At 41.1% G+C, this 27,232-nt stretch overlaps 1 protein-coding gene across 4 annotated transcripts in view; it reads right to left on the reverse strand.

The window, feature by feature from the left end:
- TMEM164 (transmembrane protein 164) overlaps positions 1–27,232 on the reverse strand; it is a 111,875-nt gene that overhangs the window by 15,562 nt on the left and 69,081 nt on the right. For all 4 annotated transcript variants that reach the window (XR_002102128.1, XR_002102127.1, XR_002102129.1 and 1 more), the window contains exons 3-4: positions 22,020–22,086; positions 2,852–2,930 (exon numbers count right to left, since the gene is read on the reverse strand). Coding sequence is in view for 1 of the 4 variants with exons in the window: in XM_019540411.1 (XP_019395956.1) it covers positions 2,852–2,930; positions 22,020–22,086 (146 nt within the window). In the remaining 3 variants the exon portion in view is untranslated. The remainder of the gene's footprint in view (positions 1–2,851; positions 2,931–22,019; positions 22,087–27,232) is intronic.

The raw sequence follows: 27,232 nt of genomic DNA on the forward strand, positions 1-27,232 counted from the left end.
CTGCAAAATTCCTTTGTGGGTTCAGAGTAATCTGAGTTTTTGACTCTGCTCTGACCCTATTTGCAAATACACCTTTTGTGCCATCTAATGAGTGTGTGTCTGTGATTTTTGTGGCCTCCAGAGAAACGAACCGCTTTATGCATCAACTTCAACAGGTAGTTGAGTTTGGCCCAAGCTGCTATCCGTACCAGAGTAGCCAGAGCTCAGTGCCATAGTATTTCAAATGATTTTTTTATCAGATGATTTTTTTTTTTTTTTTAAACCAGAAAGTGGCCTAAAATAAAACTCAAGGCAAAGGTACGTGGCTTTTGGGGAATGAGCTCGACTTCACTAGAGGTGAAACGCTATCCTCTCAAGTCAGAAGGTACAATAGTAGCACGCATCCCAGTACAATGAAGTACCCTTGCACTGTATACACACAATCCATTTTCCTCTCCTCAGCCTTTGTGCTTTCAATCACTTTTGCAGATCATAATCTATAGACCCACTGATGAAAGTTTATATCCCAAATAAGAAGTCATCTCTATCTATATCACCCTATGCTGGCGGAGGTCAATGATGTTAAAATGGTCCACACAAGACTGAGTTAAAATTCTTGAACCAGATGCAGTGAGACAGGCAGAACGGTAACAGAAAATAATCCCTTTGGACAGAACTGCTTCAAATCAGCAAAGAACTGACATTTTTTCAGTAATAGTTATAGTACAGCTCCCTCTCCAATGACACTGGCCAGAAGTACTACACAAGTTTACACATTATTAACAAGGTATTAACTGGTCAGGGAACAGACACCAACTGCAACACTAGCTAGAAGTGCCTGACTACAGCAGTCAGCCAAGGGCAATCTCCCCAGATGTCTGTTAGCCCACAGGAAGCATCAAAGTTCACTGCTTTCACGCCAACATTAGATGGCAGCAGATAGCTGTAAACTGATTGAGGGCAGAGCTAGAGGGAGGGGGAGCTGCGATGAAGCTGCTGAACTACACTGACTCTTTCTGTTTCCCTCTGCCATACTCATCTGGAGCATGCACCAGTACAAGTGACCCAATCTTTCTTTCAGAATTCAAGGCAGTAAAAATGGGAGCCCCTGAGACTTCCTACAGCAACGCCTAAAAACTATGTGCAGAATCTCATGTACTGTAAGCAGGCTACATTATCTGCCAGGATTTCTAACGAGCTCAAGACACTAGTGGTTCAGAAATACTGCCAGAATTACATTTAGCCAGTGATATACAAAGTATTATGCAGCTGTTGACACCACATCTTGCACTAATTAGCAGTTTGTGACACTCCCAATTTAGCTTCTTTTTTTTTATATATAACAACTGCTGTATTTTAAATACTGATCAAACTTGCAGCTAGCACAGCAGATTAAACTTATCTGGAATGTTCATTATTATCTATACCACTTGTGATTAAAACCACGAAACACAGTTCTCTTGCTGCCAAATTTCTGGGCCTGTGGGAAACTATGGGCCACATGACAACTCAAGGGGTCAGATCTGGCCCATGGGCTGGGGTTTGAGCACCCCCTCTCTTGGCAAATACTGGACTGTATCCTACTGTCATAAATTGTAATATCACACTTCTGACATGTCATGAAGTAGGGTGATGCCTGCAAAAAACTTATGCCTATCTGAACCACTTAATCTGTAAGGCAGGGGTGGATTAAGATTCACTGGACCCCAGGACCCCCTCTCATGGCCTGCAGTTCCCGGTAACCCATGCCCTGCCCTGCCCTGAAGCCACGGGCTCCATCCCTGGCTCGTGCAGCAGAAGCAGTGGCCAGAGCGGGTTGCTCCGCTGCCCTGGCCCAGGGCAGGTCCACGCTGGAGATGGCACCAGGGGTGTAGAGCCGCTGCCTGCAGGGCACATGTGGTGCAGACCAAGCTCCAGGGGCGGCTGCTCACCCCACTGTGGCTCAGTCGGCTGCAGTGGTGCCCGGCAAACAAGAGCCTGGCAACCACGGCCCACCACGTTGCATGGGCCCAGCCTGGCCGCTGGTTTCATTCACGGGGAGGCAGGGGCCTGGCTGGCCCATGCATTAATCCGCCTACATTCTAATGTTTTTTCTCTCTGGGAGTTGTCAGCAGAGACTGAATCTGAGGCCTCTGGGATTTAATGAGGTTCTACTGTCTGAGTTAATCTATTGCCAGGTTAGAAGCAGGTCCCTAAATAGAGTGGAACAGCACCATATTCACGGTTATGTGTTATATAACCTTCTCAGTACATTAATGGAAAGAGCTACATCAGAAACAACTGGTGGATTTTTTTATGGCAGGATTCTCGGACACAGTGAGCCACTATCTATCTTAATCATGGAAGTAAAAGGTAAAGAATCCGATTAGAAAAGACAATAAGCAAGCAATCCCTGAGTCATTAATACCCAGCACTAGATTTCATTAGAGCTATGAAATTAAAGAACACCCTCTACACTCTCAGATTCACATTCACCTCGAAAGCTACTACAAGCAGACCCTTCCATCTCATTTTTCACTTACGCAGAGACATCCATCCGAAGGACAAAAAGGACACACAAATGCACGCAACTGACTGACAAGGTATGGCGAGGACAATGGTTAAGAAGAGAACATATGTTGTTATTGTGGCGTCATTATTTCTTTAGGGCAGAAACTAGCTTTTTGTTCTGTTTGTACAGAAAACCTAACACAGCTTGTGTCTAATACAAGATGGCCTCATCCATGACTGCACCTCCTTGGTTCTACCACAACACTGATAGGACAATAATGTGTAAACCTTATAAAGGAAAAGCTGATACCCACAACAGAACACACTATATTTATTATTTAAAATTAATTTTGCATATATTAAAGACTAATTGCTAACCTACCTCCTTTCCGCAGAAGATAGATGGGCACAACATAAAGCATCACATGCTGGATGTAATAAATCTCCATCTCAAATGGAAGCTGAGGAAAAAAGGAAAACATTTATAAATATTTGCTGTTGTTCACAACTGATTTACAAAGCACCTTTGCTAACATTAAGCATGCTGCAAACTATCTACATACAGTGTAAGGGTTTACATTTCTTCAGGTCCAACCAAAATGCAGCCACTTGCAGGATAGAAAGCAAAAGCAGCACTACATAACAGGTTCACTTCTGCAGGGAAGAACAGGTGTATACAACTCCACCCAGAAAAGTTTAGAAGAGAATGTGCAACTACCCATGTCAGAATAAGGACAGAAAACCGGGGCCTGCAGCCCTGTTCTGATAAGTGCTACAAATGTTTTGTGGCATAATCTTGCCATTAACCACCATAGTGCCACTCTACACAGGCTGCCTCCTTAATTAGAAACAGTGCAGCTACCTCTACATGGTGGTTGGAGTGGACTAATGAACCTTGCTGAGAGAGCTAATGCCAATTAGCCTGCCCGGGCGGACACTGTTCCTGGCTCAGGAAGCAGGCTGCCAGACAGCACTACCAGAAATGGTAAGTTTACCATCCAGACACCATCTACAAGTACCATGGGCATTTGTCCCTATGTAGCCTTGGAAACCGATACAGCCACCACTATTTCCTTACATCTCATTTGAAAGGCTTGGTACCTGTGATCCCAGACTGGTGTAATGATTCAACAGTGCTTGTTTCACCCAGAAAATTGTCCCATGGTGGCACTAGAAAAGCATCCTACCTGTCCTTAACTGTTATGTAGTACTGTTGGCAAGTCAACTGGAATGCAACCTACTGCCTCTTCTTCAGTGTCAAAAGCCACATTATAATTCCATGGAATTTAATTTATTTTCAAGCTTCTTATGCTAATCAGGGGGTACCAAATGTACTATCCCTTGCTACTGACAATCTGAATTTCTCAAGCACTAGAAACAAAATAGAGGAGTAGTTCCAGAGGAAAAAATTGCAAAGATGGCAGCCAGACAGAAAAGCAAAAAAATTAACCACCTGAGCCCATTCTCTGTTGTCCCCCAGTAACTTGCTGCTAACCTAATTACCAGCAGCATAAAGCAAAAACAAAAACAGAAAACAAGCAGGAGGAAACATAAAAATCATTTCACAAGACGGCAAAGCACATACAAAGAACTGTAAATAAACCACCTAGTTGCACAAAAGTAAAAGGGTCCACTTTCTAAACAACACATTTCCAAATGCATAGAAAAAATAAGAAATAGCCATACCCATTTATACATTTTACATAACAATTTTCAAGCCAGCAGAGATTAATGCAAATTACAGCAATCCATACACAAATATTTTAAACTACCACAATTCCCTTAAGCCAGCGAAAATCAATATAGAGAAAAAAAGTCTGAATCTTAAAGCTGTGTAACAGTCATGGGAAGAAGATTCTTAATCAAAGTGAATCAGACCTGGCGAGGTGGATTGCCAATAATAGTTTCATAGTTTCATTCAAGAGAATATGTAACAATATACCATTTTGTGTGGTTAGCTGAACTCATTTTTCCACTTAGGGGAGAAAATACATAGAACTACTTAGCTAGAAATAATTTGAGGCATAACTAGTGATACATATTTCAAGGTTGAATTCGAGTCCTTTGACACTGGGCTAAATTGGCACAGTCCAGTTCCAGTCAGGCATTACTGTATTTTGTTAAAAGACAAAACATTGCACTGGGAAAAGCTTGATGCAATACATTTTCTAAAAATCACCTGTCCAGGATGTTTTTCTGTTTCTTTATCTGTACTTTAAATTTCTATAAAATTGATTCAGATGAGAGCTTCAAAGATTCAAAATTTTAAGAAAGGACAGGGAAAATATAGGTTCAAAATTCAAATCTGGTCCCATGATTATATGTGTGGTTCACTTCTGAAAAGCAGAAAGACGGACTAATGTCCCTAATATAATTCAGATGTTCAAACCATCATTTTACCATCATTTTAAACTGAAATCTCAAAGAAATGTAATACACTAAAGTTCATATCATTCAACCCAACCCAAAACCAAACAATTATCCCCCAGGACAAACAGACCCACACTATAGTCAGATGCTAATAATGTTCCAAAACCCCACTGCCTGGTCCATCTTTTGTACTGATGCTTCAGAGATGCGCATCTCCCTCCCACATCTTCCCTTCCATGTTGTGGAACTGGATCAATATAATGCTGAACTGTTAATGCTGCAGGTCATCATGGTCAATGTTTTAAATGTCAATGTTTTAAATGTCAATGTTTTAATCAGATAACAGGGGCCAATGTTTTAAACATATGAATCTATAGTTCCAACAGAGAGACAAGCGAAAGGAGAGGCTGAGCATGAAGCTCTCCATGTTCCAAAAGAGCTGGCAGCAGCCGTTGCAGCAGAAAGACAATATAGGATTCTATTAACAGAAAAAGTGTTTTTCTTCTTGTAGCCTTACTCCAGTATAAAAAATAAATAAATAAATAATATTTAGACTCTGCTAGCCTTGGTTGCCACCAACTGATCATGCTAAACAGTGGAGCAACCTGGTTCCAAACTCCATGATATTCAGACAACCATTGTGGAAGAAAAGTTTGAAAGGCTTATAGGGAATATTTGTCCAAACAGTCTACAACAAAAACATAAAATGATTAAGCGATAGCATGCAAAAGCAAGAAGTTCCTTGCAATCTCTGAATTTTTTTGTTTCAACTTTCAGTAACTCACAAGAGAGAAAGAAGCTGAGGGCACAAATGAGAGAATGAGAAACAAACCAACTTGAAAAGGGCTTAAATTGGCTTCAGCAAGTAGAAGATGATTTGTAATACTGTACTACTGTAAAGTTCATGCTACGGAAACAATAGCTCCAGATCTAAACAATGCAACACACTGCGCTCATGCCTGGCAAGGAGCCGCCTCTATCTGCCATCTGCGATTTCATAAGGGCTTCTGCACTAGATCAGTCAACACGAAGGTCAGTTACACAAACATTTTACTGGGGACACTTTTGAGAACAGCCCAACCCTTGTTTTGTTGCAACAGCACTGACAGTATTTACTGTGTAAAACAAACATTTTCATGCTATGAAAGATTTATTGTTCTGTGGCCTGGCTAATTATGCAAGTACATTTCCTGGTAAGATACAGACAACACTAGCTTCCTTTTTACATAACGAGGCACTTAAAGCTATACAGTCCGGTTACAAGGAAAAAGAGCACACAAAGAAGATGGACTGTACGGCCACACAGAATCGTGCCTCACCCAGTGCTAGGTTCTGATAAATATTTGTGCCATGGAGTGATAATCAGGGATTCGTGTTTTCTCTGATTTAAAAAAAAAAAATCTTAGGTTTAAAAAGATGCAACCCAAATCTCCATTTTCCCATGATTAAAGTGAAACAGAAAAACAGAGGGAGACAGGGAGAGGGATGTTTCATTTTAAACACAGAAAAATGTGGATTTGGGGTTACGTCCTTTTAATTGAAAATTGGGGAATTTTTTTAAAGCAGAGAAAACCAGGATCCCTGGTGATAATACACATGAGCAACCATTTATGTAACAAGGGCTAAGATGGTAAAAAATGGCCAAGTGCCTCCCAAATGAGGACAGTGAAAAAAGGGACCAGCCCAGGATTTAAGGGATTCTGTGCACTTCTTACTAGCAAATAATTTAACATGCAAGAGTTTTAGAAATCTAAAATGGAAGGTAGCACTGTGCAAGCATTTTAGGTCCAGCATGAGGCAAGCCTGCTAACTGAATACTGGCCCTGAAATGCACGAGTTAACAAAAGTACACTCCTGAAACATCCGAGTACACCCCTGAAACATGGAAGATGCTGAATTTTAGCTGATTTTTGGATTTTAAACTTCACTGCAGAACAACAAGGAAGATTTTTTACCTCCCTGCCAGCCACCTGACACCTCCAGGAAGGAATTCTACCTGATCAACGAGTTACTCAACACAGGCCACAAAGATACTCCCATGGACCCAGAGGGACAGCCTTCCATCTTCAGCTCCCTCTGTGCAAAAATGATGTTTATTTCCTACCTATGGGGACTTTGTACCATCTTGTACCATCTACACTTTCCCAGAGCCTGACGAAGGAACTTTGATCCTGAAAGCTTGCAGAAAAGGACAATTTTCTTGCCATTTTCCAGTTGATCTAATAAAAGGTTTCATTTTGGAACCAAGAGTTCTAGTTTTTTGTATGAGTTAACAAAAGGCACAGAAGGCAGAGATGGCAGGAATAGCAAAAAGGCCCATGGTCTCAAACCTCAGATTCCTACAAGAGAAAGGACCTTGCTCAAGGGCCCCAGCCAAATCCACTGGGTGCAGCAAAGCAGGACTTTCCAAGGGTGGCAGTAGCCTTAGAAGCAAAAACATCTCAACCTATACATTCTGATTGTTTATCACCACCAGCCCCGCAACCCAGCAATATTCCCGACCTACTGATTGGCTGCCTCCCCTTTCCCTTTCAGGCTACCTGAACCACTGACCCTGATACTCATAGGTGATACCAGGCTAGCCCTGTTTCCTGGCAGTAAGGTCAGAAACTACAGAAACCCAATTGTTAGAACAGAACTGGGCAAGACATCAGACAGTATACTCCAGTGGTTTTCAAACTGCATTGCACAACACCCTGGGGTTCCACGACAGGTCATCAGGGTTCTGCAAAGAGACTGGGGGTAACTGCAGCGCAGGAGGCTGGGATGCAGTGCCCCACCACTACCGGGCCAGATCTCCTGGCTCCATGTCAGCTTACAAGGCCCGCAGCACCACGGGCAGGGGTTCTGCAGCAGCAGAAGTGACATGAAAGGTTCTGTGGCTTCAGGAAATTACATAACCACTGGTATCCTATACAGTGCTGTCCTGCAGTGGGGGAAGGGACTGCAGGACTGAACAGATCTTCGCCACCTATTTCTATGGTTCTGTATAAATCACTATTGCCTGGCATTTGCCACTTTGTGTCCTTTTAGTATCAGGGTCAATGCCATTTCTGAATTAGGCCAGAACATGCAAGACTTTTTTAGCTTCTGAATGTACAAGTAGTTCTAATTACTATTTGAAAGATATATGCAGTGTCAGAGGCAATAAAAGAGTTTCCAGTACTGAATGTTGCACAGTCTTGTTTCAGTTCATCAGAAAGACAACCATGTCATGTAAAAACCTGGTTCACCAGGTCACAGGACTCATTAATTATGGAAAAACTGATACTTGAAACAAAAGGAGAAGTGACTCTCTAAGTTTAGCTGCTTTTCTCATAGTCTTCAAACAACTAAGGGCACAAGTCTTTCTTCCATTATCAGACATTTCATCCCCCACTAACACTCCATTCTAGACCCCCAAAATTCACATTATTCAAAATAACCAGTAAACTCTCTTTTAAAAGTTTTGGGGTTTTGTTACTTGTGGTTTTTAAAACTAACATTTAAAGCTATTGTGAAATTACAAGATTTCTTGCAGGGAAGTCTTTTTTTCTCATGGCTGCCCAAAGATTTTTAATACTGATATAATGTCACATATTGATTCAAAACACCAATAAACAAATTTGCAATACACGCATTTCATGAAAACATACATGAAGTCCCTGAAAACTAAACCAAGATCAAAATACATCGATGCAGAGTTGTGGAAACTAAATAGTTTCAAACCACTCAATTTTAAGGATTTGGGTTTTTTAAAATCAAGTTCGCTCTGGAAAATATTTGCATTTTTCCACCCCCCAGAAAGAGCATGACTCATAATGCATTCACATCTGTTGCTTGCTGCTAAAAGCAGCCCAGGAGGACACAGATTCAACAGTGCCCCTTCCCAGGGCTCATGGTAATGGGCTTACTGGATGCTTTCCAAGAATCATGAATATGATGCTAAGATTTTAAAGCCTTCATTTCACATACTGGTAGGATGTGGACTACTGCATCTCTGCATCATCTGAACCTGTGGGTATCTCTTTTAACTGCTTCTAAGGCCTTGGCAAAGGAGATACAGTATGTAATACCTGGAGCACTAAAGGACAGGCTCTTTCCTGTGCCCATCTCAGATTTCCATCAGACTGATACAGTGGTACAGAAAAAGATAACCATCTCAGTCCCTGTAGTTGCCAGGCAGTTGACTACAGTACCAAGGGAAGTAATCAGTTGGCTTAAGCCCTTACTCCAAGAAATCTCAACAACCATGAACCTAAGAGTTCATATGCCTTAGGTCCAACTTGAATCTGCCAGGACATCCATTCAGTGCCTGGATGCAAGGGCTATGGTAAGCCTCTTTTCAAAGCAGCAGTTTGCTTTTAGTTTGAGAGAAGCCAGGATAAAGGCAGCAGTTTGAGAAAAGACAGAGTATACACAATGAACTACCTCTCTGTTTGGTTTGGGAGGTGTCTGCTCTCTTCTCTCTCTTTTTGTTTTAAAAACAAAAAAAAACAAAAAAAACGTGCTACTCCTCTTGGTTCTATCAGTCACTGGTAGTATAGGAGCACCTTGAAGCATGCTACTTTTGTTTGCAGCGACACCCCCAAACACCTGGGTAGGGAGCTCCCTCCAACATCCTCACCATGAGCTGCTGGTCAAGAGGAAAATGAGAAAATCCTTAAACTCCTTCTAGACTCTAGGTTATTCTGAAGCTCATCTGTCTGTATTGACGCCACTAGGACACCAGTCATCAGCTACTGTCCTGGACACAGTCAGTATAGGGTCTTCAAGGTAAGCCAGGAATGGAGTGCTTTCATGACATCAGGACTTGCCAAGCAAGCAGACCAGACTGTGCTTCAACCTTTTAAACACCTTTGAATTACTGGAACGAAGCCGAATGCTGTACTGGAATGACACTGCAAGCAGCCACCAGGCCTCATTACACAGCTAGCTGATACCTCCGATAACACATCTTTGATGGTGACAGGCAGTATCCCACCAATCTGCTGGTCCACTGATAGCTTTGAACATCTTTTAACAGGGAAGAGGCAGTTGTCAGATCAGAAGAATGGCCTAATTGAGACCTGCAAACTAAATGTTATTTTACAAGTGGCATTTGGAAAAGAGCAAGTCCGCAATAAATACAGCTTAACTCAGTCCTGCCAGAAGCCCATTCCCCAAAGGCCAAGGCTGGTGAGCTGCCAAAAAGCTGATACACAATGAAGAGTTACTTTCACATTATTCACACAGCTCTCTAGCTTGGACATCAGGCAAGGTACCCGACACAGGGCAGATAAGAGTATTCCCATATATCTTTGTCAGAATGTGAGAGAAGGGGGAAAAAAAGGAACGTTAAAATATTGCTAGCATGACAGGCAGCAACAAAACCATTTAAAAGAGAGGCACTGAGGCTGCAGAAAGGGGCCAGCTGCAAAACAATAAGTGTATTGGTTCTGAAGCAGATTCACTTAAATTTTTTTCCCCTTAACAATTCCTTAAATCACATTTTAGAGGCAGACGTTCATTCAGCTTTCCTACCACCAACACAGAGGTTCATAACTGGGTTTAAATAGAAAGTGATGACAAAAATGTCAGGTTGAAATAGACGTCTCCAACAGCAGGTGCCCCACACTATTCTGCTGTGATATGCTTTGTAGAGGGAAATGCATCATTATCATCACCAGGGATCTTGGTTTTCCCTGATAAAAAAAATAGCAAATTCTCTGATAAACTCCCCAAATCCATGATTAAAATGAAACACCCTCTCTATATACAGATATCAACTGCACATGATGTTTTATCGATATATTTACAATGTTAAAGTAATTTGGAAGCCTATCAGTGCCTCAATTACTATAATAAAATAAATTGTAAATATCTATAAACTTGGCATTTGATTTTGGGTTTCTTATCATGGAAAACCAGACAGGCAGGGGACGCCTCACCAGGGTGGCACAGGGCTCGCAGCACCAAGGAGCTTCCCTGCCCAGGCCCGCTCTGCTCTGCTATGCTGGGTTTCACCCGCTGGGCTGCAGAGGCCCCGGGAGAACGTAGCAGGGCAGGGAGCCCGAGGCCGCACCCAACCCATGCACAGATCTGGGGGACACGGGTCCCCCCTTGCCCCCTCTGGGAGTGTGCACAGCAGTGGAGAGCCAGCCCCAGCCCTCCCCCACCTCCCAAATGAGCCACCCACAGCCCTGTCCTGCTCCCCACCAGGGCCCTACGGCTGCACATTCCAGTCCTGGGCCCTAAGCACCATGTACTGCCTGGCTAGGCAGCAACCCCAGTCCAACTCCCTCCCTCCTTCCTTCCCAATGGGGACTCACTTCCCCCTTCCCCCCACCCCCATACCTGCCTGTGGGAGCTGCTCTCCAGGCTGCCTGGTGGCCGTGTGTATATACCCTGCCTGACCACCCTCCTCCCACTCCCCGCAGCCCCTTGCAGGCTGCAACTCTGCCAGCCTGCAGAGAGCTCTTTGCAAAAGTGAAAATCCAGGCATTTCTCCATTAAAATGAGAAATCCGTGGGTAGAAAGAGAAATCTACATTCTTCTCTGTTTTCCCTTGAGAAACGGAAAACCTGGATCCCCCGATTATCACACTTGAATTTAACTGTAATTCAGCAGTTTCATCCACCAGTTATATCCAACTTAAATTTGCAATTAGCACAGTCAGTGACTTAATGAACAGGAGAATAGAAAGTCTGCCTTTGCTATGAGAGGCAAGTGCAGGAACACAATCTAGAGAGTAGTAAACGAACATGAATTTGGCGTGAAGACTTCTAAAACAGAAAAATTGGAGGAACTGGGGTAACCGGAGTTGGAACTAATCCCACATGAAATAGGAGGTTGAGGAAAACTTATTTGTTGTTAGGTCACAAAAGCTAGAAAAAACCCAAATAGGTCAAACCCCAGTATTCAAGTACAGCTCCTAATTTGATGATCAATCTGTTTCCAAATATTGGAACATGCAAGAGAATATAATCTTGGTCTATCACTACAGGAAACACACAAAAACTCATGCTAGAGTCAGTGTCAAAACAACAATATATTATTGATCTCAATCTTCTTCTGTGTATATCTACTAGTACTTTAAATCTGTGACCTGCACTAGACTTAGGCCCCCTCTTCACATTACAACTAATTTAGGCTGGTTACACATGCAAAGTAACTATCAAGCCATAAAAAGGTCCATCCAGCTATAAAGTTAGAGCTGGAGAATGTGTAATAACTTTATAGCTGGTTTCTATCTATCTTTAATTCGCACACGTAGCAAGGTAGCTATGCCCCCACAGCTGGGAGCCCCAGCTGAGGATCCCACAACTGATCCGACTCTCAGACCCATGGGGCACTGCCACAGCTTAGAATCCTCTCAGCTGTAGGACTTGCAACCACAGCACAACCACAGTAATGCGTGGGGGTGCTGCTACAGCTACAAGTTTTGTCAGCTGCAGGAACTTGCCACTTGCTGGTACAGAAGGAGCCTGGGATGGTGAACCCAGGTTCCCCCTGCACCAGCAATAAGGCAGGATTGGATCTGATGCTGGATCCCACAATCAGGCCTCCTGCCATGAACATGTGGCACGGCCGGAGGTACAACTGTGTGTACCATGCATCAGATCCTATCACACCTTTACCTGAACTAGAGGGGACCTTAGTGTTATCTGGAAAAAAAACACCCCAAGATGCTTCAAGCATATACATAATTAACTTTGTCTAAACAAGTTATCCCACAAAGGATGAAGTTAAATACATGGGTAAGTTTTTGTAAGTCAGGACCCATAATGGATGGTATGAGACTATGCAGTTACCTGTCCTCTATGCTTCAGAATAACTGTTTATTTTAGGTATATTTTTTTCTATTCTCTAACCCCCTTGCCTTTGGTTTGGCTGTTAATGTACAATATGTAAAATTCAGTTCTTAGAATCTCTTAATGTGAATTTGCACGTATTGCAATTTAAAGCGTATAGTTCATTTTTTACTCTCTTACGGACAGGCAGGAAGTTTAAAATAAACTAAAATCCTTAAATGCTCTACTTCAAGACCAGTCTGAATAAAAAAAATAATTTTAACTCTTTGTGCATTATGTAATAGACACCTGCTGCTTGCACATGCATATCTGTGCAGATTCAAAATTCAAGTTGGCAAGAGTGTCTTTAGAACCATAAAAGACAGGATGGGGCTTGAGTAGTTGTACATGGATGGCGATCCTCAATGTGTTAGGAACCAAAAGTAAAGCCTTTCATCTGTTACCTCTTTAATCTTTCTTTCTTCCCTGTGAAGTATATATTCCTATTCAATATGTGCAAGGTGGTATATTTTTTTTAAAGAAATCTCTCTCTCATGTTCGGTATCGCTCATTCTTGCTCACCAAAAAGAAAGAAGCAAAAAAAGTCCCATTTTTGATATTATACAAAAAATGTTCTTTACAGCAAGTAAAAGCCAGTAAGTGCCCAATGCCCTTTTGTTCCAAGTGTAAAACTGTCTAATCTCTGAAATTCCCTTTCAAACGCTTTCTGCTGCCATAACCTTCTAGGATCACTAATTCAATACATCACACTGAAAGTGATGTACCAACACATTCAAAAGCCCTGTAAGTATTCAGGATGGATGTATGTTATAATCTAATACTAATGAGCAAATATTGTCCTAAAAGAGAAACTTCTATGAATCTCTGATATTGTTTCTGTACATTTTCCATTTGCTTTTTCATATTCCTGGCCATGCCCTATTTAAAATAAAATTCCTGTTGTTCTACACTATGTCTGCCTGTTGCCAGTGGAAATGGTATAAAGATTTAAGCTGTTCACTGATGTTTCAACTGAAAGTTCCTTGCTTCATAAATGGTAACCTTTCAGTGACATTTAGTCATTAAAAAGTTCTGCCTGACTTCAATGGGTATCTAAGGTAGTAATGGGAAAGTGGATAGCTTTAAATATCAAGTTGGTTTCCTTAGGCAAAACTTTGCTTAGAATCATCTTGGCAGATAACCACTTGTATGGTGCATAACTACTAAGCTTAGTAAGTCTTGGCAAATGATATACCAATTAATGTGTGAACATTTTTTTCATACTACTAAACATTTACAGCTGGAAGTTGGTCTCCTGCAGAGCATTTTTTAGATAACGGTTTAAGAAAACCGTTTCATCTCGGTCTTCATTGAATGTTCATTTGTAGCCTTTATTTTCTGCCTTGAAACTAGATGAGGGATATTTTTGCTTTTCATGTAAAATCCCATCTAGAATAGTAAGATATCTTGTTTGTTACGGTTTACTTAAAAAAAATAAAAGTTAACTGAAGGATCTCTAGATGAGGAAAAATGAAAATTCCAAGGGGACTTACAAGCTGTGTGAGCTCATCCGTGTGTGTGAGGAAATGCACTAACCTGAGATCCCTTTGTATTCCAGTTTATGGTCTAGTTTATGCCATAAACATGCAGGCTTTTCCATGGCTGCAAATGTATTGAACCAGAGTAGACAGAGGGTCTCCAAATCATTTTTAGATCAGTTTCCAGGACCACAGTTGTAAGCAAGTAGATTCCAATGGAGACATTACAAGGCCAAAGTGTTTGGGGAGTAATTGATTTTTGTGACCCTTCATATTACATTAATCAGACTCCAAAGCATAACATTTCTGATGCTTTCAGAGCTTTGTTTTTTTTTGCTAACTGGAAGCTTGAAAATATTAAGACAAAGTGAAAAATTAGGCTGTATCCCCAGAGGTAGCGCTACTTGGTACTATTGGTTGATCCACCCGAGACAGCTGTTTTATGCCAACATTGGTCCTATTTTGATCTAGAGACATGGATTTTAAATATGCATTATGCAATGGAGCAATACTTAAATCAGTAACTGTCTTGGAAACCAGAACTGTGATCACAGTTTCTACATTACAAACATCTCTTACATTTTGCTTCCTACCTCTTTAGATGGCAAAAAAACGAGTGTCCAAAAACATCAGTGGGCTTTCATATACACAAAGCAAAACAAAAATGTGATCATAGCACATGTTAGCATACTTTTTGGTAGCACAGGTATGGAAGCAGCACGTTCTCCAGTGACTCTGGTTGGTACATTCTGGTTGGTAGCATGCAGGTACACATCTAGTGGATTCTCAAAAGCACTGAAGCATTAGTTCCTACTGTAAACAAAGTATAACCTCCTCCAAGAATTTGGCCCTAGCTGCATCTTTCGACACTTAAACAAATGTTTTAAAGTAGCTTTAAGTGATTTCCCCTACTTCACACAACAGATCATCAGAAAAGACTGCAAGTTTCCCTAGTCTCTTGCTATTATTGTTATACCATGCTACATAAGTTACGCCCATCGTTGTGTGCCAAAAATTATTTGCATTCTTTTTCCCACCTCAAAGCCAACACTGCCAATTCTCAAAATAGAAGATTCACCAACTGAGCAGCCTAAATACATAAAACATTATTCATCTCCCTAGCATCCACATGATTTCATTGGTATTGTAAGCTTGAGTTGTGCCACCCACTACTAACTCCTTGACACAGATCCATATGCTAGCAAAGCAACAATTATCTGCTGCCCCACACCTTTTACCTCTTCCTGTTTTCATCTCGCTGGTGTGTGCACAGAACTAGACACCTACCAATTTCTACTGCATCCCATTTTTTCCATCTGAGTTCAGACTGTGCTGGTGTGTACATGTCTGGGCAGGCTGCTAACACTGATAAATTAGCAGGCTGCTCAGCAACAAACATCTATTCTGGCTAGAAGATGGCTGAGATACCCCAGTGGGGAAGGAGGAAGATATCAACTGAAGGCAGTGAAAATTACTTAAAATGAAATATATTTCAAACCACAGCTTTGAAAAATAAAGCACTACCTTCCTTGCCCTATGTATTATATATGCATATAATACATTTTTTATATATACGTATACATGCGTAAACCTTAAAATGCTCAAACAGACACTGAAGCAACTATAATGTGTTGCATCTGAAACACTTTAAAGTCAGGAAAATGAATGGTCAAGTTGCAGCTGAAACACATTACTAGATTCTCAGAAAATTTAACATAGGGCTTGTAATAACTAGAAGCAGCAAAGAAAATCTATAAAGCTTACTACTATATGTCAGAATCATAAAGATGCTAATAAAACTGTTCCAACAAAACCTAACATTGCTAGAGAGGACAAAAATAAGTTATTAATTTAAATAAATCTGAATCTTTAAAACAGGGGTGTCAAACTTATTCAGCCCCATAGACAGCTGAGAGGCCCAGGACTTGTCCACGGGCTAGATGAATGGTGCAGGCAGAGCCAGGCCTGCAGGCCAGATCAGGCCTACAAACCCCTCCTGCACCCCCCTCCCCACCCCCATTTACCACATGCTAGATCCAGCCTCTGTAGCACTCGCTGTGCCCACTCTGGAGTGGATACTATGTGCAGCAGGGATCCCAGACCAGCCAGCGAGTGCCAGATCTGGCAGGCATGGGAGCTATTGAGCACCCCTTCCTGTATGCCAGATCCAGCACTCACTCTGGCCAGTCCAGGACTACCCTACATGCAATGCCCACCCCAGAGCAGCAGGTGCAGGTGCTGCATGTGGATCAAACCCCCAGAGACTGGCTAGAGCAGGTACCATGTGAAGCAACAGCCTTAGGCCACCCAGAGTTAAGTAAACCGGTTTAAAAATTAGAAGATGTAACAGTCTATGGTAGGACCTAAATTTAGTATAATCTGAATAAACAGTATGCTGCATCACTGACCCCTCCACAAATGTTAATAAGGTGAAGGGTACTTTTTGATTACATACAGGCCAAGAGGATGTCTGCACTTCATAGTCAGCTCAAACTTTATAAATATGTCATAATGTAAGGGAGTGCTTAAGGAGGAAAAATCATTTCCAGGCTTTACGTTAATGCCAATGCTAGCTTTTCAAAAATCATACATTTGGAAAAATGTTAATGTTCAGGAAAGCTTAATTCTTTTTTGGTTTTAGTTTTCTTGGCGGGTACAGTGTGCACATACCTGGGGGTGGCACGGGAGGCACATGCCCCCTGGTTCCGTGTGTGAGGTAAGGGCGGACCTAAGCCAGGGCTGCACTCCGGGTGGCAGCAGTGGCACTGGGAGAGGAGCTATAGGGGAGCTACAGTGAATTTTGGGGTGGCTGTAGCCTACGCTGTAGCCCCCCCTCCCTGCACCGCCACTGTTTACCCCAAGCGCAGCCCTGGCCCAGCCCCCCCACTAGGAAGAGCCTGGCCCCAGCCAACAGCAGCTGCCTGTGCCCACCCTGCACACAGTTCTGGGGGGGCACATGCCCCCCCATACCTCCCCCAGGGGTGTGCGCAGCGGTGGAAACTCTGCCACCCCCCACCCCTACCCCAGACAAGCCACTCGGGGCTCTGTCCCATTTCCTGCCCCAGCGGGCAGTGTCTGCCCCAACCCCAGCCCCACTCTCTCCCTCACCACAGAAGCCTTGATCTGTCCCCTCCCCTCCAACACCCCTTCTCTCCTCTTGCCCCTTCTCTGCAAAGACTTACCAGACAGACACTGCCCTCCAAGCTGCCAAAATGGCTGCATACATGCTGTGGCTGTGCACGTGCACACGGTATTTATCAATGACACTATCAGCCACATCAGCCAAAAAGCCAATTGCTGATAATGTCAATTTTCCTTTTTATCAGTGCCGATACAAAATGGATCCCTGTATCAGTACATCTCTAAGCAGTAGATATATTTTTTCTTCACAAATATTACAGAGCCAGCTGCAAACACAACATTTCTAGAGTGAAAATCAATGCATGGAATTACCCAATTACAAAAGGAAGTCCTACATCTCAACAAGCTACATCCATTGGCATCTATGGGTACAACACATGCAAGTAGGTAGAGTTTGTAAGCAGCAATGAAGACCCTCAAAATCATAATTACGTTTTCATAATCCAAGGTACTGTGGTTAGCAGCTATTATATAATTTATCATCAGAGCACCTATTTAAAACTTGAAATCATAAACAGAAGTGTATAAAAACAGTAAAATCTCACACTTTGGCATGTTGCTTAACACACACTGAGACATCACAAGATGGAAGGGAGAAGACAAAAAGAAGCATCTGAGCATGAATGCAGTTATAGAGGATAAGATTATTGATTCACGTACATAGAAAATTGTAGCAATGAGAATTCTGATGAACACCACCACCAATAACAGCTGCTGGAGTCATTCTGTTGCTGCTCCAGAAACCAGGGAGCAGGAATTATTTTATTCTTAAGGATTTTATTCTCTCCCCATCTCCACAGAAGCCCTCTCAGCCAAGCCCTAGTATATATAGGAAGAGTATTCACTACTATTCCCAGAAAAAAAATTCTTGGTGGCCCTCCAAGGGGGCAGGGGGAGAGAGAATAGAAAAAGGGGATACAGGTGAATAGTAGAAGCAGAGTATAAGCAATAGCTCAGGCAAATACCCATACATTACATTCTATTTGATCAGCTTTTTGAAGACATATTAAATGCTTAAGTCACAATTGTTTGGAAAAACAACACACCCTATTTTGATACATCAGGGAAGTTACATTTTTGCCAATATGTTCCTCCTACAGGTTTTGACAGCAACACTTCAGTTCTAAAATATCAAGAAAACTTTGCTGCTCTACAATCTGGAAAAAAATAGGATCAAGGGTTGGTTATTCTGTATTTAAAATAAATGCAAACAATTAAAGGTGCATTATGCCAGCTACAGGGTGAAAAAGAACCTTGCTCAACAGTACACAAAAAATACAGATAGAGGTTACAGTTATAGTAGCTCCATCCTAATAACAAGAGCTTTCCCCAATTTTTAATGGCCCCAGCACAGTGAACTCAGTTTGCCCCACACAACAGCTGGAACTCCTGGATCTAAAAGGAGTTCTCCGCAAACTAACTAATCCAGAATTTTAAAATGTGCAGGTTGCCTTACTCAAGTAATACCTCTATTTGAGGGCTTGCATGAGATTTAAGTAGTGCCAAGGCCATGTGCCAGCTCAAAGAACCAAGCCCAGCATTTCATGCTGGAAGAATAAGCTTCAGTTTATCATATTATGAAGGGTCTTTTAAACAACAATTCTGCTACCAAGGATACTTTATTACATTCTAAGTTTCAAGATAAAGGTTTAGATTCAGAAGCTCTTTAGAAATATCCTGGAGTCAAAGATGGCAATGGACATGGGCAACTAAGTCAGCAAGTTACTTAAGCACACACACAGTCCTATGAAACTTACTCAGCAAGCATTCCAAGTGCCAGCTTCAAGCAGAACAGCTCCACTGTAAGAATGAATGCACTATGCACATGCAGAGCAATTCTGCATGTGTTCCTCTTCTGCTCAGCTTTCAGTCATGCCTTGGTTTTTGGAATATCTGACATTGACAAACGGATCATCTAATCCAGTGTTTCTCAACATTTTCAGGTTGTGACCTCTTTTTCAGACAAAAAATGACTCCACCCCTTCCAGTTATGATAATAGAAGAGGAAAAAAACTGATAAATCCATTTAGTTTGTGTGTGCATTTCAAAAGGAGTTGAAGTAAACGTAAGTGAAAGAAGCAACATTTTGCTTTAGAATTGTACTAAAATTATTCAGGGACTTGCAACCATGTTGTTTTTTGTGATGCAATTCACTTCCACTCCTACTCTCTCTTGTAGCAACCCATAAATTGAGAAACACTGATCTCTAATCTATGCCATTTAGAAGTAAGTTCAGTGGAGCAAGTTTCCAAAGAACTTCCATATGGTCTCTAGACAATGACCATTCAGATCCTGTATCATTCCAGGTGTCCTTCGAGTACCTTCTTCACATCCCGGCTTGGCTGACCATTTGGATTTTATATCAAATATGGTTAAAACCTCATCTAACATTCCAAAAAGGGCCTCGCAGCATAAAAAGAAAAAGACAAGTTATTTTATCTGTAACTTTACATTTCTCTATACTAAATAGTATAAGCATTTTTTCATGTTTATTTCTAAGGTGTAAATGAATCCTGTGCATTAAAACATGCTTCTTTTCATAATGATATGGTATCTAAATACAATGAATTCTTTTTGTAAGTTTTTTTAATATATACAAGTGACCACACTCTTTAGTAATTATGACATGTGAAAGTCTATCAATTGTTTAACAAAGTAGTCCATGTAAACAACGTAAAGCTATTAATAATATTAAATATGGACTCCAAACATTGTTTATTCTAAATTAATCCTAGGGGGGGGGAAAAAAAAAGTGTCAAGCTCTAAAACAGATGACCAGTAACAAGATTTTGCAATGACACTTCCCTTAGAGTGGTGGTTTTTGGAGTGCTGAAGTCCATATTAATTTTGCTAATGAACAATATAATTAATTCAGTGAGTCACTATGCAGCTGCTGATTTAGACAAGTATTCCATTAAGACTCTATAAACACTTAAGCAGATAAATTTAAGATCTGACACCATCTTATAAATAATGCCTATTATAATTATAAGAAGACTAATTTCCTAAACAAGTACCATATCCTCTATCAACATGAGGAAAAGGAATTAAATAGGGTAACTATATAATGCAGGTAGCAGCGCTTTCATAAGGAACTTCACTATACAAGTATTCCACGCATATGCTTATGACAACAGCATAACTGATCTCCATCAAAAGCTAATCTTGAGGAATGTTTAACGTGATACAGCCATTAGGATAGTATTCTTCCTGTTACCATCAATACTAGTAGCAGTTCAGAGACAGAAAACTACTACCACAGACACCAATGAATTAATTTATTTGTCGAGATGCAGCTGAATTTGCAACCAATTTGAAAAATCTGATGTAAGAAACTACCCACATAACTGCCACACTTAATTCATGCATGTAAAATACTCTGTACATATATTTTTGCACATGTAAATGCTCAACAGGTTTTGTTGGCCTCACATCACTCATGTCACAGATTAGGCATGTCTTCATTTGCACTTCATTTTGAAAATATTTGCCTAATTTTAAAAACATGGCTGTTCATGTTTAGCCCACATTATCTTGACAGACTTTCTGGGCCGCTTCTTCATTATGCAGTAGCTCTGAAAGTTATTATAATCCATGCTAACTAAATTAAAATTACCATAGAAACTAACCTGTACTACACAATCTCATCTCAAACTGTATGGTACATTTTACACTATCATAACCTGATAGTTCATATGAAAGCTATAAACTGTTATTGTCCATCTGATTTTACCTCAAGGTAAGTAACTTGTTTCTTCACAGATGCAGGCATAGGCGTAAAACAGTATGAACCTGGCCCTGAAACAGTCTTTTGTACCCAACCACTTTACCTCAGAATAAAGGTACTGGTGGCCTTTCTAGATTTGTTGCACAGAAGAATAGAGTGGAATTCAGATTTTTTAAAACTATTTCTATGTGGATTCTCTCTTTGGTTGAATGGATGTAAAAAGACGCTGTTCTCATAAGTTGCGTGTGGTCTAAAAATTTAAAAATTGAAGATGAAGTCTTTTGCCTCTGTTAGAATAATAAAAAGTAGCTGTTTATCATACTCCATTAATAGTACACTCAACTTAAGCGTACAGTGCTTCAGCAAGCAAGCCAGTTACTACCGCAGTCCAGAAGGACTTCCATTTGCCACATACAAAGCAGCTAGGTGAAGTATGTTGGCTGCCTGCAGCTGAAGATAGGAAACCCTACTCAATGGACCTACCAGCTGACCAAGTATAGCAAGTTCTCTATCCCTACATACTGAATTGCCTTCCCACGCCTTACCACTTAAGTGATAATCTAACAATCTGGCAACATCTCATTGTCATTCATTATACATGGGATTCTCTGCCAGCCACTTTTCAATATCTCCAATAATTTAACAACAGAAGGTTATGTATACAGGCTTTATATAAGGGGAGAACACACAAGTTTGATATGCAAATCAGCATGTTTCCAATGGAGATTTCTAGTTTGCAAGATTAGAGAAATCCTTGAAGAATCAAATTAAAAGGAGGTTTCTGCAACCATCAATGTCCATGCAGCAATGGTCAAATCTTGCACTGCAGTGCGGAGTTAGGTCCTAACTATAACTTAACCTTTGCCCTGCAGAGGAGCTCACAATATCAGAAATGCCTCGAGTCCGTTGCAAATGTCAAACCTCTTTCCAGGAGACCGCGTTTTACAAAACATAAGAAAACTTAAACAAAGAATAAAAAAAAAAAAAAAATCACAGGAGGAAAGCCAAACGCGGTTTACTCACCAGACGTGTATTGACCACAGGGAACAGCAGTGCCAAGAGAGCGCCATTTAACATATGCATCTGCAGCCTTAGAAAAAAGATGTTATGTTAGTCACAGCCTGGGAATCTATTCTGAATTACAAAACTTTAAAAATATTTTATGCAGCATGATCTTCCATGAAACGGTAAGAAAAGCTTTGTGTATTGGTTTGAATTTGAATAAAGTCAGTGCTAGCAGCAGTAAAAGAAATAAGCATCTATCTAGTTGAGAGGATTTAAATGTTTTCCCAAATTAAGAAAGCTTTCTCCAATGAGCTTTGGAGTCGTAAGTTGTTTGGACTGCTGTTTTTAAAAGCTTCCTAAAGATATTTTTGTGAAAGGTCGTTTGGTTTGGGGATGGCATGTGACATTTTTTCCCCTTTAGAATAGGGAAGGTGGTCAAAATGGTGTTTAAGAAGCCTTTGTTCCTGCCCAGCTGTATAAATGCAAGGTACCAAACTACAGGTTCAAGAAATGTGCTTTGAATAGTATCTGTAAATGCTTTAAGTAGCAGAACAATTCATGTCCACAATGACTATACATTCAAAAGCCACCAAGGCAACTCCTGAAAAGTGGGCAGACTGGAAAGCCACTGCTGCTGTTAGACTGCTGGTCACTTCCCCTTGAGCTACTGACACATCCAACCTCACACACCCTGTCCTATTTAAATCCTCTCTACAGATACGCAGCACATCAGGCTTCATCTTGTGACCGGAGCTGGTCTGTCCACACTAATGCTAGGTTACAAATTACTTGAGAAAAGTACAATACTTACAGAAAAGCACTGGTTTTCTACTGTTCCATAGTAAAGGACGTTAGGATTTGTGAAACCTTCCCTTCCCTGCCCTTATCTGGCAAACATCTGCAAAGTTACAGCCCTTCAAACTCTCCCTCACCTTCCCCACAGACTCCAGTTCTTCAATCCTTTCTTATTTTAGGGAATAAGCACAAAAATACACATTCAATTGTTCATGCATTCTGAAACCTAAAGGATTCACACCCAGTTAAACAATTTATCTGGAATTTATAGGGGGGAATGGGCCAAACAGCTAACACAGTCTTAACTAGTCAAAGTGCAGGTTCTGCTCCAGAAATCTCAGCTTGGACAAGGAGATACCCTTCAGCTCCATGTTCCTATTGTATAGTAAAAGTAAAACTCAAAGAGACTACAATGACTGGAAATACAGTGTGCTTTTGTCTGCCATGCTGGTGCCTGATTATTTAGTATCTCTACACTGAGAAGAATTAAATACTGGTAGGGAACTGTCCTCTAGAAAAATGTACTTGTTCCTGCAGGTCAAAAACATGTTTCAATAATTCTTTGGTAGGTTACTTTTTCTTACGATCTGTTATCTTAATCTGCTTACAAAAAAATTTGAGCTATACATCTCTGATTTAATCTATAAAGGTGCAAAAGTAATCTGCCTGGCTCCAGATTAATACAGCTAACTACTTCTCTATCTTTCATCAGTCTTGATTAAAATTAGATACAGGCCTATTTGGACAAATCATTTCTAGAACAAAATGTGAGGTCTTCATTTTTCTCTTTACATAAAATGTCTTCAAGGAATGCATATGCCAGTTGTGCCTGGCAAGTAAATACTGGCTTCAAATCTGGCTGAAAATGCACCGCTGGAGGAGGGGGTAGGGCAGGGCCATGGCAAAAGTCTTCATCTTTCCTTCTGTTCTGTACATAGATGCATCGAGTCAGTCCGAGCTGTGCTAGCGCCACAGCAAATGGTGCTCTCCCCTACCTTGGGGTCTTCAAGAAGAAACTGGGCAAGCACCTGTCTGGGGGTCCTCAGCACATGACCTCAGCACTTTTTCCTGCCAGTGACAGGGGGTCAGACTCGATGATCCTTTGAGGTCCCTGCCTATCCTAGCAGCTATGAAATCAGTGGGAGGCCCCAGACCTGAACTAGACCACAGCACTATAACTGGCCCGGCTAGGGGACTGCAGGATTCTTGGACAGTGGTGAACCTAGTGCAGGGAAAGGAAGCTAGGGGCACGAGGCTTGCAACCATCACTTGACTAACAATAAGACATAGAAAGGGAAAAAATGGCCACAATAGTCCACTACAGGCAATTCCAGGAAACATTAAGTGGGAAGCCTGCTTAATCTAGGCAGAAGGTTGCTATTCAGCTACAAAGAGTATCCCCAGACAACACTTAATTCTAATATTTAGAGATGCTTCTGATGTTTAGGAATTATTTCAACTCTTTCAACTCAATATTTTAGCGGTATTACAGTACCAAGCAACAACTGTAACATGTCCATTTGTACTGCTTACCAAGGGTATTTAAAAGCTCTACCCCTTGGTTATTAAAAAATATGATGCCCCCTGACAAAAGACAGCTTAAAATAAAAATAAAAGGGGCGGAGGGAAGGAAAGAAGCCTATTGTAGTTTAATACAGAACAAGAGATGGACTTAAATCTGATGACAGCACCAGAGACCAGCACTCAAAAGAGAAACCAAGTTTGATGATTTGCTCCTTTCTTGAGGTCTCAGGTAGAGAAGTGTGTGCTAGTGACATTCCTAATCTGTTATTTGCATGTCCCTTTTCTTGATGTTCTCCCAAGATACAGACTAGAAGGACATGCTGGCCTCAACTTCAAGAGAAAGTTCTTTGAGATAGCATGACCTAGAGGCTAGCACACGGGAGCAGACTCTAGTGACCGAGGTCTGTTCCTAGCTCTGCCATCCGTCTACAGAAGCCACTTCTCTCTAGGCCCATCTCCCCTCGTGTCTTTTCTATTTAGACAGCAGCTCTTCAGGACACTGTCCCTTATTTTGTGTTCCCTACATGCAAAATACAATGGGGCCAAAATCATAGTTGGCACTTTCAGGAACAGAACAGAACAGACAGTTATAGGAACAAGCTCATCTCAACCTGTGAGCAAGGAGGGGTGCAGGAAATAAGCCTAAAAATATCATCACTGAAAAGGCTGCATCTGAAAATTCTATATTAAAAAAAAAAAAAAATCCAGTTTCTACAGAAAGATAACCTGCACAAACAGAGCTGACCAAGTGAATGACTTAGAGTTAAAATTGTTTTTGAGCTCACCTCTGTGCCTTGAACAATACAGACATATGCACCATGAAATAGCAAAGCCGAAGAAGTGTCTCTGCTTTCTGGAAGATACTACTAGATTTTACTCCCAACTAGGCAACCACCCAGAGCTCAGAGCATCTATGGCAAAAGGCATCGCTGAGTTCTCACTGATGGGTTTTATATAACGTTTTAATGAGCGATCTAGAAACGCAAGTTTCAAATCTGTAATACGTAAACAAAACAAAAATGAGACTAGTTAAGGTTTCCACACAGACCAGGTTAAATATAATTCTGGAAGGTGCCTGAAGTAGATCAGAAAATAGGAGGGCTCAGAATCTTTTACCATTTACAATTCCTTCAGTTTTAGTCCTTTTGCCTAACTGAAAATCCTATTTGGCTTGTCCCCTTTAAACATTGTCTACCATAAATACATTTATTTTATTCTCTATACTAAGGAACAACTCCTGTTCAAGTAAGAAGTAAGGACTGCAGGAATTAGCCCTATATACAGTAGCTGGGAAATATCAAGAGGCAGGAGCTCAGTTTTTCAGAGATGTATGCTAACAGTTCTAGTAACTTATTGAAGAACATGGATACTGCATCTATCACCTGAAGTTTTGGGGGGGTAAACCACTGCCAGGGATAATTACATAGTACGTATTCCTTTCCCTTCTGACTGTGGCAACAATATTCAGTTAAAAGTAAAATTGCATCTTTGAAGACTGCACCATAAATCACAATCAATATGATTTAAAAAAAAAAAAAAACCATGGCAAGTGCATCTAGATACAGAAACAGTTCTTCCCAGGCACCATAAGAGGGTAGTTTTAATTTTAAAACAAGAAAAAAAAATTCAGTAGTTTTACTGAAACAAGGGGAATCAATATTTGTGGGTTTTGTCCTGTTTTGGTTTTAGATGAGACAACTCAGCATTCCCAGAGGCAAAGCCAGGGAATCTCTACATATCCCCATGTAGAAAGGAAAACAAAAGACCACAAATGAGGGCAGATGCCTTTGTAACACCAAAAGATAACTACAAATTCAATGAAACAGCTTAAGGTCTAGGCATAAGAATGGAATAAGCCCTTCAAGGACTGAGGCAATCTCATCCTCTTTTGAATATTTTATCTGCTCATCTCATTTAATTTTAAGATGCCCCATTTCTTCTTCCAAACTGACTTTCAACAAGTGAAATTTAATTGCTAGTTTTTATTATTTCACAAAAGCAAGTTGTTATCAAAGTCAGGATACATTAAAATGGAGTCTGCCAGACGAAACAAATCTCAGGTGTCAGCTACAGAGTTGACTGTTTGCAAAAGATATGCAAGATACAACAGGCTGCAGTTTTTCCAAGCAGTGCTGGAGTTTGATACACACAAGATCATATAATAGGCTCCATTTAAAGTCTCCTTGTTTCCCTTGATTGTATTTTGCTTTAAATATACTGCAAGTCATCCACATAAATGAACCGATTATAATCAAATATGACATTTTAGAAAATTCTGTTCAGTTTTTTGTATTAAAAGTGCAATGCCAAGTGACTCTCATAATATGGGGTGGAACACAGCCATGCAATTAGGCCTCAAGGCAAAGACCACAGCCACCAGGTGGTCATTAGAATGGGCCCAGGTCTTTCAGAAGCCCTGGGGCAGCTTCCCTTTTCTAACCATAAAAGACATCAAGACATAGCAGGTAAGCAAAAGGATGACTGTCCCCCAGAGCAAGCAGGGGAAAATTGGAATATTTTGGGGCCTCTAGGGGCTTACAGCCACCTCTGGAGATGTCACCCTGCTACACCCACACCTCGCAAAAGCTGATCAAATCATTTTCCCTTTCTCCAAGCAAGGTATAAACTGCTGCAATTCTGCATGCACTGTGACTTCTCTCAAGTCGGGAGAATTCACAGGGTCATTTACAACACCACCTCTGTGGCTTGATTACGTATGACCCACTGTCTTTAAATTGTTACCGTGTACCTTTAACATTCCTCTTGTTCAATGGAATTCATACTTCAAAACAAAGCTGAACTCCCATAAATAGTTTCAGGGTGGATTTGATTTCACAGACATCAGGGCTGGAAGGGACCTCGGGAGATCATCGAGTCCAGCCCCCTGCCCAAGGGGCAGGAAGTCAGCTGGG

The sequence above is a fragment of the Crocodylus porosus genome, unplaced genomic scaffold (genome assembly GCF_001723895.1).
Source record: "Crocodylus porosus isolate Cpor-Errol unplaced genomic scaffold, CroPor_comp1, whole genome shotgun sequence".
In the NCBI taxonomy this organism is placed as follows: Eukaryota; Metazoa; Chordata; order Crocodylia; family Crocodylidae; genus Crocodylus; species Crocodylus porosus.